The sequence below is a fragment of the Arctopsyche grandis genome, chromosome 7, assembly GCF_051622035.1.
Source record: "Arctopsyche grandis isolate Sample6627 chromosome 7, ASM5162203v2, whole genome shotgun sequence".
NCBI classification, from domain to species: Eukaryota; Metazoa; Arthropoda; class Insecta; order Trichoptera; family Hydropsychidae; genus Arctopsyche; species Arctopsyche grandis.
In genome coordinates, this window is record NC_135361.1 from 8,929,782 (window position 1) to 8,947,172 (window position 17,391).

The 17,391-nt window shown below is 30.6% G+C and overlaps 1 protein-coding gene across 1 annotated transcript in view; it reads left to right on the forward strand.

The window, feature by feature from the left end:
- Positions 1-17,391, forward strand: part of nAChRalpha1 (nicotinic acetylcholine receptor alpha1) — a 60,646-nt gene that overhangs the window by 31,463 nt on the left and 11,792 nt on the right. The window contains exons 2-4 of the mRNA XM_077434347.1: positions 6,058-6,102; positions 9,201-9,310; positions 11,109-11,289. Of these exons, the coding sequence (XP_077290473.1) occupies positions 6,058-6,102; positions 9,201-9,310; positions 11,109-11,289 (336 nt within the window). The remainder of the gene's footprint in view (positions 1-6,057; positions 6,103-9,200; positions 9,311-11,108; positions 11,290-17,391) is intronic.

A 17,391-nucleotide genomic window follows, 5' to 3' on the forward strand; every position in this document is an offset into this window, starting at 1 on the left:
TCTTATTATATATGTATGTCAAATATATATATATATATATATATATATATATATATATATATATATATATATATATATATATATATATATACATATATATATATATATATATATATATATATATATATATATATATATATATATATATATATATATATATATATATATATATATATATATATATATATATATATATATATATATAATATATATATATATATATATATATATATATATATATATATATATATGTGTGTATTCTATATATATGAATGTATATATGAATAAACATATGTATGTCGAATCAAAATGACTATTATAGTACGGCGAGCGTTATCTCAGATACACAGTCAGACACACAGAATAGCGATATTATATATATGATGATTTCAATTTAATTCAATGCAAGGTCTATATTTATATTTTAATAATTACTGATCTAGTGATCATTTCCTATTTTACCAGTCTTTTTACTTTATTTTTTTTTGTTTGCGTTTGCTAAATTATATAAGATTTTGTATTAAGTCCCGTAAATTATCATAATAAATGAAACTGTTGTTTCACAAAGTAATGTACCAGACTTTGTACATTACTTTGTACACAAAGCAATGTGCAAGATTTTGAATCTTTTTAAAACAGGAAAACTAGTAGCTTCATTTCCGCTATAAATCCTAAGCTATGGCAGGAAGTTTAGAAGTTATATGTTCAAGTACAGTGGATCTAGTTTTTTTAATTAATTTAAGAATACTATTCCTATTTTAAAAAAAAAGAAACAGTATATGTATAGTCAATTTGGTGTTTCCCATGTAATGAACTGATATTGCAAATATATTTTCATGTTTGCTAAAAACACTGACTTATTCTATGAATCATACGTCAATCACAGCATATGTATATATTTTATACACACCATGAATATACCATAGAGATATGCCATTCTTTTACTTTATTTATTTTTAAATGCTTTTTATAGTTTCTCATTATACAATAGTTTCTCATAAAGCGATTATTCTCTATTAACATTTTTTTTGTTACTACATATGTACATATATGTATAATTATCTTATTTGAATTTTATTGTTGGCCATAATAGGAAAAAAGTTCAAAAACCTATTTACAATTATTATCAATGTTGATAATACATTTTGTGGGTAGTATTTAAACTAAAATCTCTCTAAAGTCGACGATCTAATGCATATTATGTATATATGTATATACATAAAGGATATACACATCTTGTTGTAATCACTGAGACTCTTCACATGTGTATTAGAATGGTTATAAAGGGCTCTGTCATAGAATGTGCTGGTTAGTATGGAAGTATTTTATACGAATAACAGAATGTTATTTGTGGTCTGTAGTTTTTTCAGGTTATTATACATACTTACATGGGTATATTATAAACTGTTCTTAGGGATTTGTTTTAAATTATTTAGAGCTTAGAATTGGAGGCATTATTCCAGCAGCAGGAGCAAAGGTCAATATCGGCAAAATTTATAAAATAATGCGTACACAATATCAAATAGCTGAATTTTGCGTGGTCAATGATATGTGCACAATGTTTTATTTAAAGCGTATCAAGCAAATTCTTTAAACATCACTGCAATTATTCCGAAATAAAACAAATATACTTAAAGCACATGAACGGTCGTATTTGCATTTCATTTATAAGTTTTAATGCGCTTTAAATTAAAGCTCTTTGCACACCGGAAATGCAATGCTACCCAAGTCCAATTTTACGCATGAAAACTCTCGCTTGCTTTGCGAATAAAGTTTGACGTGAAAAAAATCTTGAAATCCCCTTGCTAATTATTCGTAACACACACTGACACATTACAATCAACTGAACTATTTTAATTATACCATATTCTTATTAATTCCAAGAAGGAAAATAACCTACTCGCAAAGCGTCAGCAGATCGTCTAGCTACAACCGAACAATCAAACAATTGTATTTACACCGAAATTCATATTGACAGAGAAACTTCACGAGAATTCTCATCAGTCAAATTTATTACTCTGCATACACATACACGTATATACGAGCGTTCATTATATGTATAATATAATAATATATATACGAGAGAGTTAAAGCAGCAACTTCTCTCCGAGTGAGGAAACTTGTCTACGGTATTTGCCGGCTCGGATCATACTTTCGGATGAACTATGCGCGCTTGCCCTTCGCCACGTACAAAGCTCGCAATCACAATCCCAATAATTTACCATTTACTTGGCCGCTTTTCCATTTTCAGTTATTGCAAACTTTAGCCGGATGCGGTTTTTCTCGCTTTTCACCCGCGCAATCAAAACTCTGGCGCTGACAACGCGCAGATATCGCTTTTCACTTGTGCAAATCAGTTTTCCGAAGTTAGTTTTGCGAGATATGCCGAGACGTTCATTCGAGTTTTCCACGTTTATTATACCTTACCTATGTATATACGTGTGTATAATGCGTACGAATCTCCTGCTTGGAAACTAACATATGTTCGCAGTTGTTTGTTTTATAAGTTTGTCTTTGGTTGTTTTAAGATCCTCTGTTTATATACAGCCTCAACTGTATATCAGTCATTAGAACGTTTTGCTTGTATTCAGAATATCCAAGGCTTAAACTTTGAAAAGCAATTGATTTTAATATATTCAGTCTTTTCACGAATATATTTTATTTTATGAGAATAATATTTTCCATTGTCTATTCTAAGTTAATATCAAGTTATTGGTCTAATTTTTATTTTATTTTACACGCAAATGCATCAAATTTTGCATTTACATATAATGCACGATTAAGAAAAACCCATTTCCAACTCTTATCAAAAGTATTAAATACCTTATACATACGTCATGTCATTTAAAGTATGCGATTGAAATAAAATTGTGCTTTAATCATTTTTATTCATATTTAAGTTTAAAATATACTGTCATCTAATGCACTTAATCATATAAGATCACTTTTTCATAAATATTTGACAGTTACTAAGAAATATTCTCTTTTGTAAATTCATATTGCTCACATACTATAAAACTGCATTTTGTGGAAAACTTCACATTTTATCATATATTATATATTATAGTCTATCATTTTCCGAATTTTCAGCAATGAATACAAATCACTAGAATCTTTATCATAAGCATTGCTAAAAATTTTGTTTTTGTTTCGATAAACGAACGCTGATTGAGCGCGGATTGAAGCTGCCGAAATAATTCAATAAATCGCTGGATACGTGCTGACGTAATTAAATTACAGTGAGTTTGGATTCGAACATGACTGCACAAGATCAATGTCAATTATTAAGACATAACACGCTCAAATAATTACCATGTGAATTAATTGAATTATTCCCAAGTATGACAGTTTTCCGGTGAGCGATACAAAATTTTGTTATATTTTCTTTTTAAGGCCGCACGCTCGTGACTCTTTGTATATTACTTCAAAAGATTCATATCACCAAAAAAGGTCATAACCGTAAAAGGCGAGATTCCTCATTCCGCCGCTGAACTCCCTGATGAATTTCAGACCCTCCATACCTTTCTGGCTTTTTCATGGTGAAATTTAATAATAATGAAATGTCCTACTGAACCAGAAACACCTATACAAATGCTACTCTTTTTTCTCGTCAAAAATTATACATATACAAATTTACATTGCTCGTTCCATTTATACAATATAATAATATAAAATATGTATTCGTTCGAAACATTTAAATAAAAATACGTAGATATGTTATCAGATCCAACTTCTGTTAAATGAAATATATAATTATTAAAAACACTCTCTATTCGAATTCGAATAAAATGAATAGTGATGGAAGTTTTATTATTACATCGGAATTGATTTTAATGAGTCGCAAAAATCACTTCATTTGGAAATATTCATTGCTTACATAACCCAAATATGAAATCATTACAATTTTCCACTTAATCTGATTTTGCCATCAAGCATTATCCATTTTATTTTATCAATTAAAATATATAATATATTATTTCTCCAATAAACAAATACTCGTATAGTTATTTATAAGTACATTATAGTCGTTTTTTGCCAAAAAAAACAATTATTTAATTATAAGCTTTTTCAACAACACAACCAGCACTGTAGACTAGTGGTTAGCATATTATGCTTCCGAGTAGAGTGGTCACGGTTCGATTCCCACTAGTAGCTGCAGGCCAGACCTTGATTTGTAACTCCAGGTCGATCGTTTCCTATCAGAGTTTGTCAATTTTTTTTGTCTTGAAGATCGCCGATTTGTATAATAAAATACTGCAAAAAATTTTCCATAGTCGCTGTGGATGATGTTTGTATGAATTCGCATTGTATAAAATGCTTATATTGATTGTATTGATCGTATTGTATATGTATTAGTACACGAAGTACACTCTTCGCTTTGGAGCGATCTGTAAGGGCGAGTTTACATGTTCGATTGAAATAAAATCAAATATTATTTAATGAAAAAAAATACTGAAATCTTCAACAAATGGTTCGTACTCATTTGAAAGATTTAAAAAACATTAATTTTGAAGCAAAATGAAGACCATCTAAATGTAAACTTAAATCACCATAAAGGTCTCATCATTATTAAATTACGTATTAATCAGCAATATAGCTCAGTGGTTAGCGTATTTATATATTTAAAGTTTGGACCATTGTAGCATTACAGGTATTCCTAATGCGCCACAATGGTCAAAATAAATAAAACAAAAACAGAAAATAAAAGAAACAAAATAATAACTAAAGAAATTAGACAACAAAAACAAAACATATATGTATATACACAAACAACTTATAATAATAATAATTACAAATTATAAAAAAACAACAAAGAAGGGAATGTCTTATAAAATAAAAGAGAGAAAGAAAAATAAATATAAACATATGCAAATACACAGACAATAATACATAACATAAGGAATGCCTTACACCTACAGCCAGTTCCAATCAATAAGAACCAATTGCAAATACAAAACATCCCTGTGAGGCCCAAATGGAAGAGAGTAAATCAAGATTCTACTCATAAATCACAATCAATCATGAAAACAATAATGAGCGCAGACTACCAGATAAATGGGTTAGAGTAATATCCGACAATGTACATTACACTCACTAGGGTGAAAAATATCACATTCAGTCTCGGCAGCAACGGTTTCATTAAGAAGTCGAATAGCTCTTGGAATAAGAGCCATTCGAAAAAGAACTGTGTGGGCAGGAGGTACAGCCATCAAATGATGATATCTACCATGCACATAGTTATTAGGGACATAAAGTTCCAACAGCTCCAGCAACAACGGGCATGACGTATTACCACGTAGGAGCTGGAGAACGAAACGAATTAAAAGTTTGTCCGAAGTTCAAGGAAATTATACCCTAGCATGCCCAAAAGGAAAGGAGTAGAGTAGAGATATGGGTAATACCCATATTCTTTTCTATATAGAAAACGAAGAAATGCTTTTTGCACTTTCTCAATCATCAGAGAGTAATTTGCTTCATTCGGATTCCACACAATCGCATTATACTCTAGCTTATTACATATATATGTATATATAATGCTTTCAACTGAAGGGTCATGATTCATTCCGTGGCCCAGTGTTGCTGGCCAGACCTTGAATACATACAACTCCAGGCCAAATTTTTACCATCAGGACTTGCGAGCTCATCTAATTTAATTTTTAAAACGTTTCCGCAAAATTGGCATCCTATCCCCTTGTCTAACGAATTTGAGTTTCTACAATAGCATCTCCAATTTGTTGTGTATTATAAATATGCTACCCACCCACATAGTCACTACTACTACATACATACATACATACATGCATACTACATACGAAAATTGTATTTCTCACAAAAATTTTCTGTATATCGAATTTGTCCATATATTTTTATGTGTAATGTTTGTAATGTAAAAATAGACTTCCTGTAAAAACATAAAATAAAAAAAACTTTTTGAACCTATAATAAACCAACATATCTTTTCAACGAATACACTTGGCATCTTATCATATTGTATATGTATTTTGCATGTAGACTACAATGAGCAATATTAACCTTAGTGCTTTCGCTTTGTTTCAGAACTTGAAGAATCAAATCATGACTACGAACGTCTGGGTCGAACAGGTAAATTTAAATTCTCTATTGAATTATTCAACACACACCAGCCCACTCACTGTTGAACTTATTTTACGATGTGACTGAACTGCACGGAAACCTCGACGTCTAAAATAATATAAAATGTAGACTGATTAATGTCGCTAACTTGGCGCTGAACATAGTGCAGTTCCGCGTAGAGCACGTAATCTGCTTAATATGCAATTGTGCAAAAGTGCATAGCGCTTCTAATGTGTGGCCGCGGCGAATCGCAACGCTGCATAATTTTTCACTTCTGTCAAAACTGCAACCTGCCATACAGATTCCCGGCAAATTAAATTTCGACCGTCAAAATAACCGCACACCAAGTGCATTATACGTTTTAACTTGATTTACCTTTTGTCGCGGTAACTATTCGCACAATTCAGTACTCTATTGGATGTAATATTAATTAATAGAAATAAAAACAAGACTTGAACATGCTGAGGGATAAAAGCAAAACCGAACAATCTGTCTAACAGGTTTTAATTGAATTCAAAGCAAGGTCTGTAGTAGAATAATGGAAATTAATATTTAATTAATACAGGGAATTTGATTTTTGATTTTTAAATGCTTTTTATTATTACTAAATTATGCTCACAATACATTTTATATCTATTTTAATAGCTACTGATCTACTTATCATTTTCTATTTTACAATTTTATTTTATTTGGTTAGGAATCATAGTATTATATTATTCTAATGTTAATCTACAGCATAATAGGAAAAAGAGCTCAAAAACCTATTTTCAATTCTTATAAATGCTCATAATACATCTAATACATAATATTAATTAAATACTCTCTAAAGTCGATGACCTAAAGCAGATTGTGTTTAGGTAATCTGTGATTATACCTGAAGGGTATAGACATTTTGTTGAATCTTCGAGACTCTTCACAAGTGTGTTAGTATGGTTATTAGAGATTCTGTCATAGAGTCTTCTAGTTAGTTTGTTAGCAATGTCTGTAACAAACGGAATATTATCTATGTCAAACAGTTTTTTCATGTTAGTATATATGGGTGTATTATAAATTGATTTTAGGGATTTATTTTTATTATTTGGAGCTTGGAAAGATAAGTATTCGAGTTTAAATAGTTCGTTTTTAAAAACTGTATTATTACGTTATATCAAAAAGAAAATAACATCAGTAAATATATGTATATTGCTCTCCAAAATAATCGATCTAGAAAACTTGTAAATTTAAATAAATACACACATACACATGATGAATATAAACTTATCCAAATTCGTTAATGTAAAAACTATTTCCATTAACTTTTTCTTCGAAATTTTCACAACATCGTATACATCTCACTCAGCCAACTTTACAATTTGAAAATATGCTAGATGTATCGTTTTTTTTTTCGCTCTTCAGTGGCAATTGTTCGGTGAAACGTGTCTCTCGTTGTGCTTCATTATCTCGTTATGACGAAGGTGGAAGGAAGGTTTGCTCCCATTCAGCTTTTCACCAGACGAACAATTTTACAATATGGAAATTTCAATCCATGCCACCACAAAGACAAACCCCATCTCGCTAACTAATATAACTACCGCCATGGTTAAATATAGCATACATTACACGCCTAGGATTGTGCAAATTTCGTCATCAACATATTACATATACATATATGTATATATGTATACACTACGCAAAAACCACTGTAACCTACTTTAAACAAATTGCTAATGAAATTGTGAACCCAATTTGAATGAACTGAATATTAAGATTTATTTATTCAATTAACATATTAAATATATTTAAATGCATAAAAATAATCTAGAACTTCAAACTCATCAAAACATAAATATTCGTTACTCAATTATATGTAAAAGGGGATAATATGCTTTATTTAATGTGGAATAAAACCATATTCAAAAATGGTTTCAATCTCAAAATAATAATTATTATACCGAAATTGAAGTGGATTTTCTCAGTGTTTAAAAGTATGTAATGTAGAAATAACGTGCTTTGGGCATAGAATTTTTTGATAAATGTTTTTTTCATTATTTTGTACATTTTCTTAGTGAGCATCATTGAAGTTGATAATATTTTCGTTTATGGCCATTTATAAATATTTCATACATTTTATAATAGCTTTAGCACTGTAGGTAAATCTAATACTAAGCTAAATATACTGAGTAACAAAAAAAATACCTGAGCGGAGACTTTGACGCTGATTCAATTTTGATACGACAATGATTTTTGCTTTTTTCTTTTCGTTTATGACAAACGTGTTTGAAAAAATGCGGATTTTTTACAGATTTTTGGCTTTTGCGGTCTTTAACTCGAAATCTAGAATTTCTGTACGAAAAATTAGTACTCGAATCAATAGTTACATGTTTTTCTATTGATTTTCATTTTGTATTGTTTTAAAATACATATAATTAATTATATAACAAATTATAAAACTCAGAAATATACTTTTTTTAAAACATTTTTTTCTATAATAGCTTATATCACTAATTTTTCACTTGTTATAAGGATGGGTTTTATATATTTATATTTTTTATCTAAACCTACTAATTCGAGCAAATTCATGATCTAAAAATGTATATTTTTGACTTTTAAAATTCGCTATATAAAATTAATTATATGTATATATAAAGCAATAAAAAACCGAAATACTACATTTTGAGTTAAAGGTTGGAAATGTCAAAAATATGTATAAAATTGCGCATTTTCTTAAACTTCGTACCTCATAAATGAGAGCAAACCTACAAAAATCATTGTCATTTACGAATTTAGTGTGTCAAAAAGATTGATTAGCCTTCGCTCCAGGTAAGTCAAACGTGACTTTTTGTTGCTCAGTGCTATCATTGCTAGGAAGTGTCATTCTTAATCTAAACAAACATATAAATTATTAATATACAACCCACAAATAGACATATGTAGCTCTACGTCAAAAAAAAAGTGTAGAATCACATTTAAAAGTTGTTAAATTGTATCTATGACACATAAATGATAGGTAACATTATATATAAAATTATTTTTTAAATATAATTTTTAGCATATGACGTCCCAAATTTCAGACATTGTTTTATTTATGTTAGCTCTTTATAATATAAAAATTATTTATTTTATTATAGGAGTGGAACGATTACAAACTAAAGTGGAATCCTGACGACTACGGAGGTGTGGACACTCTACACGTGCCTTCTGAACACATATGGCTGCCCGACATTGTGCTTTACAACAAGTAAGCTAAGCGACTCGTTTTTCTTGAATAGTTAACACCCTGAGTGCTCCGAAAGTATTCCCGATATTTTCCAGAGAGCGCGCATTAGCCGATGCATATTGCAACAAGAGACGGGCCTCTTATCTGCCTTATCCTGGGTGCATTAGTTCGCTATAAAGTGCACGTAACGACATGCACTCCGAGCCTTTTTAAAGTGTGCCTCTCGAATAGGTCAACGATACAGTTGACACCCACCCACCCACCCACAAACCCACTCTTGTATGCATTTGACCCTGTCAAACTGTCGTGCATTATTATCGATTGGGAGCGTTGGTAAAGTGGGTGGGTGGGTGGGTGGGTCGGTGGGCGGCGGCTGTGATGGTTCAAACGCCTTTTAAATTGATCGAATTGAGTGGAATGTCGTGTAGGGGTTGGCTTATGGCGTAAGGGAAAGCTTTTTCGTTTAATTTTTTTTTAAATAATAAATATACGAAGTAGTGGTGTATTTATTTAACACGTTTCGTATAATTGATGTTTATTTTGGGCGATTTTTTCCCATTCGAGTTTCGAGACGTTTAAAATACGAAAATGTATTACATTAGTAAGAGTCGCTTAAAAAATCCTCAATTTTCGCTTTGAGTGTTTATAATCTCTTATTTTCTCAAATGTATTCATTTATTTTTCCCGTTTTATTCATCCATTTTTGTAGACTATTTTCAAAATTAAAAATGTACGTTGGATAATAGTGCTATTTTACCAAGGTATTCTGTCTTCTGAATTGCATTTTTTTTTAATTATTCACTAATAAAGTTTAGATTGATCAAAAGCTCTTTTCAACTGACATTATTTCAATATGCTTTCAAGTTTATTCAATTTCAATTTAAAGTTGTTTTACTTCATATTTAAATCTTACTAACATTCATTTTTTATTCCAGAGAAATAAACATGAATAATTATGAAAACATTTTTTTATTTCCATTACAATGAACCAAAAAGAATTTTATAATTATACGTACTTTACTCGCGTAAACTTTCGTGTGAGAAAATCATTGTAAAAGCTCTTCCTTTTAAAAGCACTTCTTTTGTATTTAATATTTAGTTTTCGGGTATAAAATATTTTATATAACACTCATAATAAAAAAAAGTAAGAAAACTTTTCAATACGGTCGTCAAAGATGCGAAGGGAAAACGAATAACAATTTTTCGCCGAAGAAAAAAAAATCACCACTCAAGCAATTAGAAGTTTAAACCAAGATGTCGACTTTTTTTTTACTTTGCCTTTCGTTCGCGTAATTTTATGGAAAAGAGGCAATTTTCAGGCATGGAAAAAAGTTAAGAGTTTCAAAACTAGATTATATAGTAATTATTCGACTCTTTAGAGGAGCTAGAGGTGTGCGAACCTCGACATGAGACCATATCTATGTATCTTTAATATTATTCTTAATCTCTCTTTCATTGCGCGAGGAAAATATAATACGTAATTACGCGAACACTCCACAAGCGCAAAATGGAGGCAAATTGAGTTGTAAAAGTAATATCGACACGACGCCATTATATATCAATTAATCTTCAGCGAATAATCTCATTGAGTATGGCCACCTATGTATACATAAAAGTATAATAGTTCTCGCCGTTGTAATATAACGTAATTAATGAAGTGAAACTGTCACAAGGAGGGATCTCACGAGCTTTTCTCCACGACTGACGTAATCTACCTTTTTTTTAATACCACACAGCTAGGCTTAGCACGTCTCCTACCCATCCACTTTCGCGTAATCTCCTTCTGGGGTCAATTTCACATTTCTTCTTATGTCCACAGCGCCGATGGCAACTACGAAGTGACCATCATGACTAAAGCGATCCTTCATCACACGGGCAAAGTGGTGTGGAAGCCGCCGGCGATTTACAAGTCCTTTTGCGAAATTGATGTCGAGTACTTCCCCTTCGACGAGCAGACCTGCTTCATGAAGTTCGGTTCATGGACGTACGATGGATACATGGTAAATCAATTTATTATATATTACATTCTAAGGTCGTTGTCAATATGATGTTTAATTTTATGTATGTACATATATTTCAGTATTTGATTATAAACTGGCCTGTTCAAGTTCGATCCTCCGATAAGGGTTGACATTTCCATTAAAATGGTTTCTAGTATCGACTGAACTTCTTCCAAGATCCGAATGTAATTAAAATCTAGAACATTCCATGCAAAATTGATTGACACCATTTGATATTTTTAATTTTACCTATTGAATTTATTAAACTCTTCAATATAGAAAATCGTTGTATTATATTTTTTTTTTTGGATGCGGTGCATCCGCTCTAAAATCGCCAGACAAATTGAACGACAGATTAACGGACGCCTGCTTTAAATGCAATTCTCGTCTTCTCGAATGATAGATTGCACATCAGATGACGGATAACCTTTCGATGTCTGTGCACACCGAAAGGTTACTCGTCATCTGATGTGCAATCTATCATTCGAGAAAACGAGAATTATGTTTAAAGCTGCCGTTCGTTTGTCTGGCGATTTTAGACCAAACCCATTTTTTTTGTTTTTAAGTTTGGACCATTGTGGCATTAAAGGAATTATTATTGCGCAAAATGGTTGAAAATATAACAGAACAAAATACATAATGCATAACAAATAATAACAAATATAATGGAAATAGTTCAAACAATAGTCACAATAATGGAAGTACTACAAAACATCCCCGTGAGGCGTGAATGGAAGAGAGAAGATCAAAATTCCATTCAAACATCACATGCAATTATGAAAATGATGATGAGTGCAGGCTACCAGACAAATAGGTTAAAATAATCTGTGATAACTTACGCTCACTGTGGTGGAAAATATCACATTCAGGCACGGCAGCAACAATTTCAATTTGAAAAGTCGGATATCTCTTGGAATATGTAAGAGCCGTCCGATAAAGAACTATATAATCATCCGATAAAGTGGTATAATCATCAAATACATAGATAATGCAATATTGACAGTTTGGTAGTAAACCTGGGTATATCAAGATGGTCACATCTAATTAATCTGCCTGGTACATGGAATCTGATTAAGCTTACCAATTCAGAATGCCATTAATAATACCGAATAAACATAAAGTATCATTAATTATTCATCTGTCACACAATTTTGATAAATACATTTTTTTATAAATGATAATGCTGCTGACGTTATAGTATTAGCACGTAGAAGCTGGAGAAAACAAATAGTTAATGAGAAGTTTTTCCAATGTTCAGAGGAATTAAATATACTCAAGCATGGCCAAAAGGAAAGGATTTGGTTAGAGATATGGGTGATACCCATTTCGATTGTATATATCTATTCATTGATACATCTTGAGTTTAAAAATCGTAATTAAATTTGATTTCTTTCAGAAATACACAAGCATCCAGTGCGATAGTTAATTTTAAATCAACCATCTTGAAAAATGCTGCATTTTTATTACGTTTCATACAAAATATATTGTGATAAAATTATAATTATAATAAAATAATAAATGATAAATAAAATCTACTCTTAAGAGGTCTGTACACCCAAAATCTTAATTTTGATACCGTTCCTTTCTTTGATATATATATATTGAGTGTATGTATATATTGAGTGAATGCGACAATATATATCAATATATATAATGAGTGAATGCGACAGTTGCGCTTCGACCAGATAAAACGTATTTTAAATTGACAAAATCGAGGTTTTGTATTCTCCTATTTTCTCCTCGAAAACTGGACCGATTTTTAAAAAAATGTCATCATCGGTATAAGAAAAATACTTTCTGTGCATCTATCGGCGTATTTTTTTTTTAAATCGACCGTTAAATAAGCACGCTGGACTCGTTTCGTGGGTGTAAAAAAGAGGCGATTTTATAGATGCTTGGCGGCTCCTAGCTCCTATAAAAAATAATTAATCAAAAAAATAAAACGATAGATGCACCCCAATGGTGGATATCCATAGCATATTAAAAAATAATTTCTCTAGTGCCATAATTGAGGAAGGGAGAAGTATAGTACGTTTGTATGGACTAGGCGCTGCTGTCCAGCCCTCTTAATACATTTTTTTGGATTCATGGAATAACAATTTAAATAAAATTAAGTTTTCATTATGTTTTCATTAACTATTTATTAACAAGTATTTTCTTCAAAACTACCATTTTTCTCATAAACACAGATTGAATTTCCTTTGCTTATTTGTTTTCCTTAATAATGACAATTAGTTTGAATCAAGGAAGGAGATTCTCTTTTATAGTTTAAACATATAATATATTATAAATATAAAAATAGCATACTAAAGTTGGTGCTTGTAAACTTTTTTAGTATTCGGACGGCTTTTCAGCTTTAAGCCCCATTTTAAAAACTCAAACGTTACAAGAATCTCTAATTTTAGTGTTTTTGTAGTAACTCTTCTTTTTTTAGTTTTATAGACCTAGAATCACCATAAAATATGCCACAGATAATATCATTATTTTAAAATAAACATTATTTTTCGGTCGAACGTTTCAATTGAGTTTTTTCAGAATTTGAAAACCACCATAAATTAGTCTGAATATTTTCATCGCCCTGGTTTTACGCCCCTATTTCCGTAATAAAGCAATGAATGGACCGGCTAATCTAATTCCACCGTTGAGTTGCTATCTGTTCAAAGGTACATAGGTACATACATAGACATCGGGCAGTAAATAAACCGCTACAAGTTTATACGTATGAACTTATTAATATGACCCTTGTATTAAGTTGCTCAACATTAGTTAAACATCACCGCAATGCATTGTTACGTTGTACGCAACTTGTTAATTATGTTGTACGATTATTATTCACAAACTAAAACCGACGATAATAATAAGATCGCCGAGAAAACAAAACAATGCCCAACGACTTAAGACTCTTCGTCGTTTGACATCATCTTAACCAATTCGTCGGCACAGTGAGCTCTCCCCTTTCTGCACAAAAAACGGCTAAAATAATTCGGTTTCAGAATCGTTCTCAGTCGGAGTTATTACAGCTAAACCGACTGACAAAATGTAATTTTATTTATATACATATACCGCAATAACGACAACTATTCCCCTACGAAGAAAACGTTCGAACGAGGGTGAGTGGAAAGTTGCTCGGTTCAAAAGCGGATTTGTGTCCTTATAGCCTGGCCGTAGCCGAGTACACAGATTATTATGAAATAAGGGAGTTGTGACCGCTTTTGTTGTGACCGAATAAAGCTAGCAACCCAACGAACAAAAGAAACTTCAACGAACAATTAAACCGACACAAAGTTTCCATTTACTATTTCAACGGTGCAAAACTACTCGCGACTTTCGACGTGGCGTTAGCGCGCCGCGCTACGTACAACACTTTTTGATTTCAGGTCCAAACTTGAAAGAAGAATTAAACTAAAAATATAAAGCAGCTTCTAAGAGAGTTTTTTAACTGTATTTTAAATTTTTGTTTTAAAAATATATCGTTTTGTATCAATTATGAAATTCTAAAAAAAAAATACGTATATGTTACAGTCGAAGTGTATTTTCAGTTGTAATATATTCCAACTGGCGTTTTAGGTCATTCATATTAGAATACAATTCAACTAGTACATTATATCTCTATAAGCGCAATTACACTTTCAACAATCTCCACCAATTGTAAATTTGTAATATAGCAGATGAGTTTTGATAGCTCTGATGACAGTACGAATGCTTTAGAATGCAATAATGCGTTAATATTTGCTAGATATTACGAATAAAGACAATAAGTACCATATAATGACGACTCTAAGAATGTGTTCAAAACAAAAATGTGACTTTGAAACTCAATTTACTAATCAAATGAAGTTTTCACGAAAACCCAACCTTTCCATCTTTCTAATGTACAATGTATAGTTGAACTGTATTTTCAATTATTATATATTTTGACCAGTTGGAATGTAGTTTTTCATATGAATCAACTTGCGTGGGTTAGACGGAATATATTCCAACTATTCAAAATATATTACAACTGAAAATACACTTCAACTATAACGGTAGTTGGTACCAGATTAGATGTAATGTATTCCAACTAGTTAAAATATATGTATTATAACTAGAAGATTCACTTCAACTTTAATATACATATACATACATTATGTTTTTGATACCATTTAAGATTCATGGAGATAATAATGTAATATATGACTGACAAAATTTGAGATAAAAAACATAAGTTCATGCAAACAAATATAGATAAATTCATTAATAAATATTTAAAAAAAAATAAGGCGGTCATAAGGGTCAAAAATGGACAAGACATATTTAATACACCTAATTATTAATTATTATGAAGCGCACAACTAAGCCCTAGATTAGAATTTTTTACTGAAATTAAAATACAGTAGTCGTTATTTTACATGTGTATATTTATTTATCATCATCCTTGTTTCAAACATTTTCTTTGTTAACATCATTAGAATCAAAAATAATTTAATAAATTTACAGATTTATGTTTTGCTTTGCTTTAACATAATACTACAGACTCACTGTAAGTCAACTGGTAAAATAATTGTAATTATTTTAAATGATCATTCTTGCTCTATTCAGCAATAAAAGTGTTATATTTTCGCAATCGATAATCATGGATTTATAGCGATATTAAAAATCGATACTTTTTCAATTCGTACATGTGCGTATACGAATTTTAATTTTATTTCATATTAGGGAATAGCGACATAACGTACATATGTACATGTGTATTTGTGTAAATTTGTATTGTATATATGTAGTTCAATGTCAAAAGAGTCTGAATATAAATAATTGAAAATATCAATGATCAATTTCGAACGCTCCATACATAGCAGTTTAATTACTTTTGTTGAACATTTACCTCGTAAACTAAATCCTTTGTTTAACAAAGGATCAAAGCTCAGCATGTGTGTCAAAATCAAAAGAAAATAAGATAAAATAATAATCGAAAATATGCTCATGGAAAGAAAGTTCAACATATGTAAATTTATTATAATAATCTTGGTTATTTTTATAGTATACTACTTTTCCGATAGAATTTTCTTCTCAAAATGATATCTGAAATCGTCTGCGTATTATATTTATGTTTCAACCAAAGTCAAAACAATCTAATTTTCTTGAAAATATTTTAAAGAAGTGCATTATATACTTTCAATGTGACTTAAGTGAATATTTTAAACGAAGTTATTCAGAATTTGGTCGACATTTCACTCTACGCTCTGGTGGATGGTGTTCTCTCCGAGGTTCAATGCTTGTGTCCGCTTTTATACGTAGGTCGACTACCCCTAGGACGCTTGTAAAGGGATTTAATGGCAATGCGAACCTTGAATTAGGGTAGAAATTGTCCAAAAGGGGACCCTTTTCGTGCAATAAGGAATGAGGTTACCCGATGAGACGCCCAAAGGAATAAATTATGGTCGGAACATTGACTCCATAGCGTCCACCCACCATCTAGTAGTAGTTGCATTGAATTTTTAAATTAAGACTGCCATCGGAATCGGAAAAGCCTTAGACTTATATACAAACTGTATACTTTGTATTCCCTAGACGATTAATATAGACCGCCTTTCCTGTAATATATTCTCACTGAAGTGCATTGAAAGTTTTCGTATTCGAACTTCGAAGAGGGCTTTCGTTTATCTGCGTTTGGACCACAAACGTTCAACATTTTTATCACATTGTGAGATTAAATTTGAATATTAAGTCAATATATAGTGATGTATACTGAAACTGTATGTCCATTTTCAGACTTGAATATAATAACATATTGATTTATATTAATATTATATGTACCTATATATTTTTATAAAGCTTGTTTTTGTTTATCAGGTAAAAATTTACATCATTATATTCACCAAATCATTGTCTTTGATCTTTGTTCTTCACCCTTGTAAGTAAGGGAACAGTTATCAGTTAAATATACTTTCTTATACATTTTTATTGCTCGCGTGACATTATGTGAAAAACTCGTCATAAACATCATTTTTCACTAATGTTACTAATATAACTAATTAATAACATTATTATTTATATTAATAACTAATTACTAACAATAATTAGTAATTTATATAAATAAGATTGATGTAAAAATATTTTTTTAAT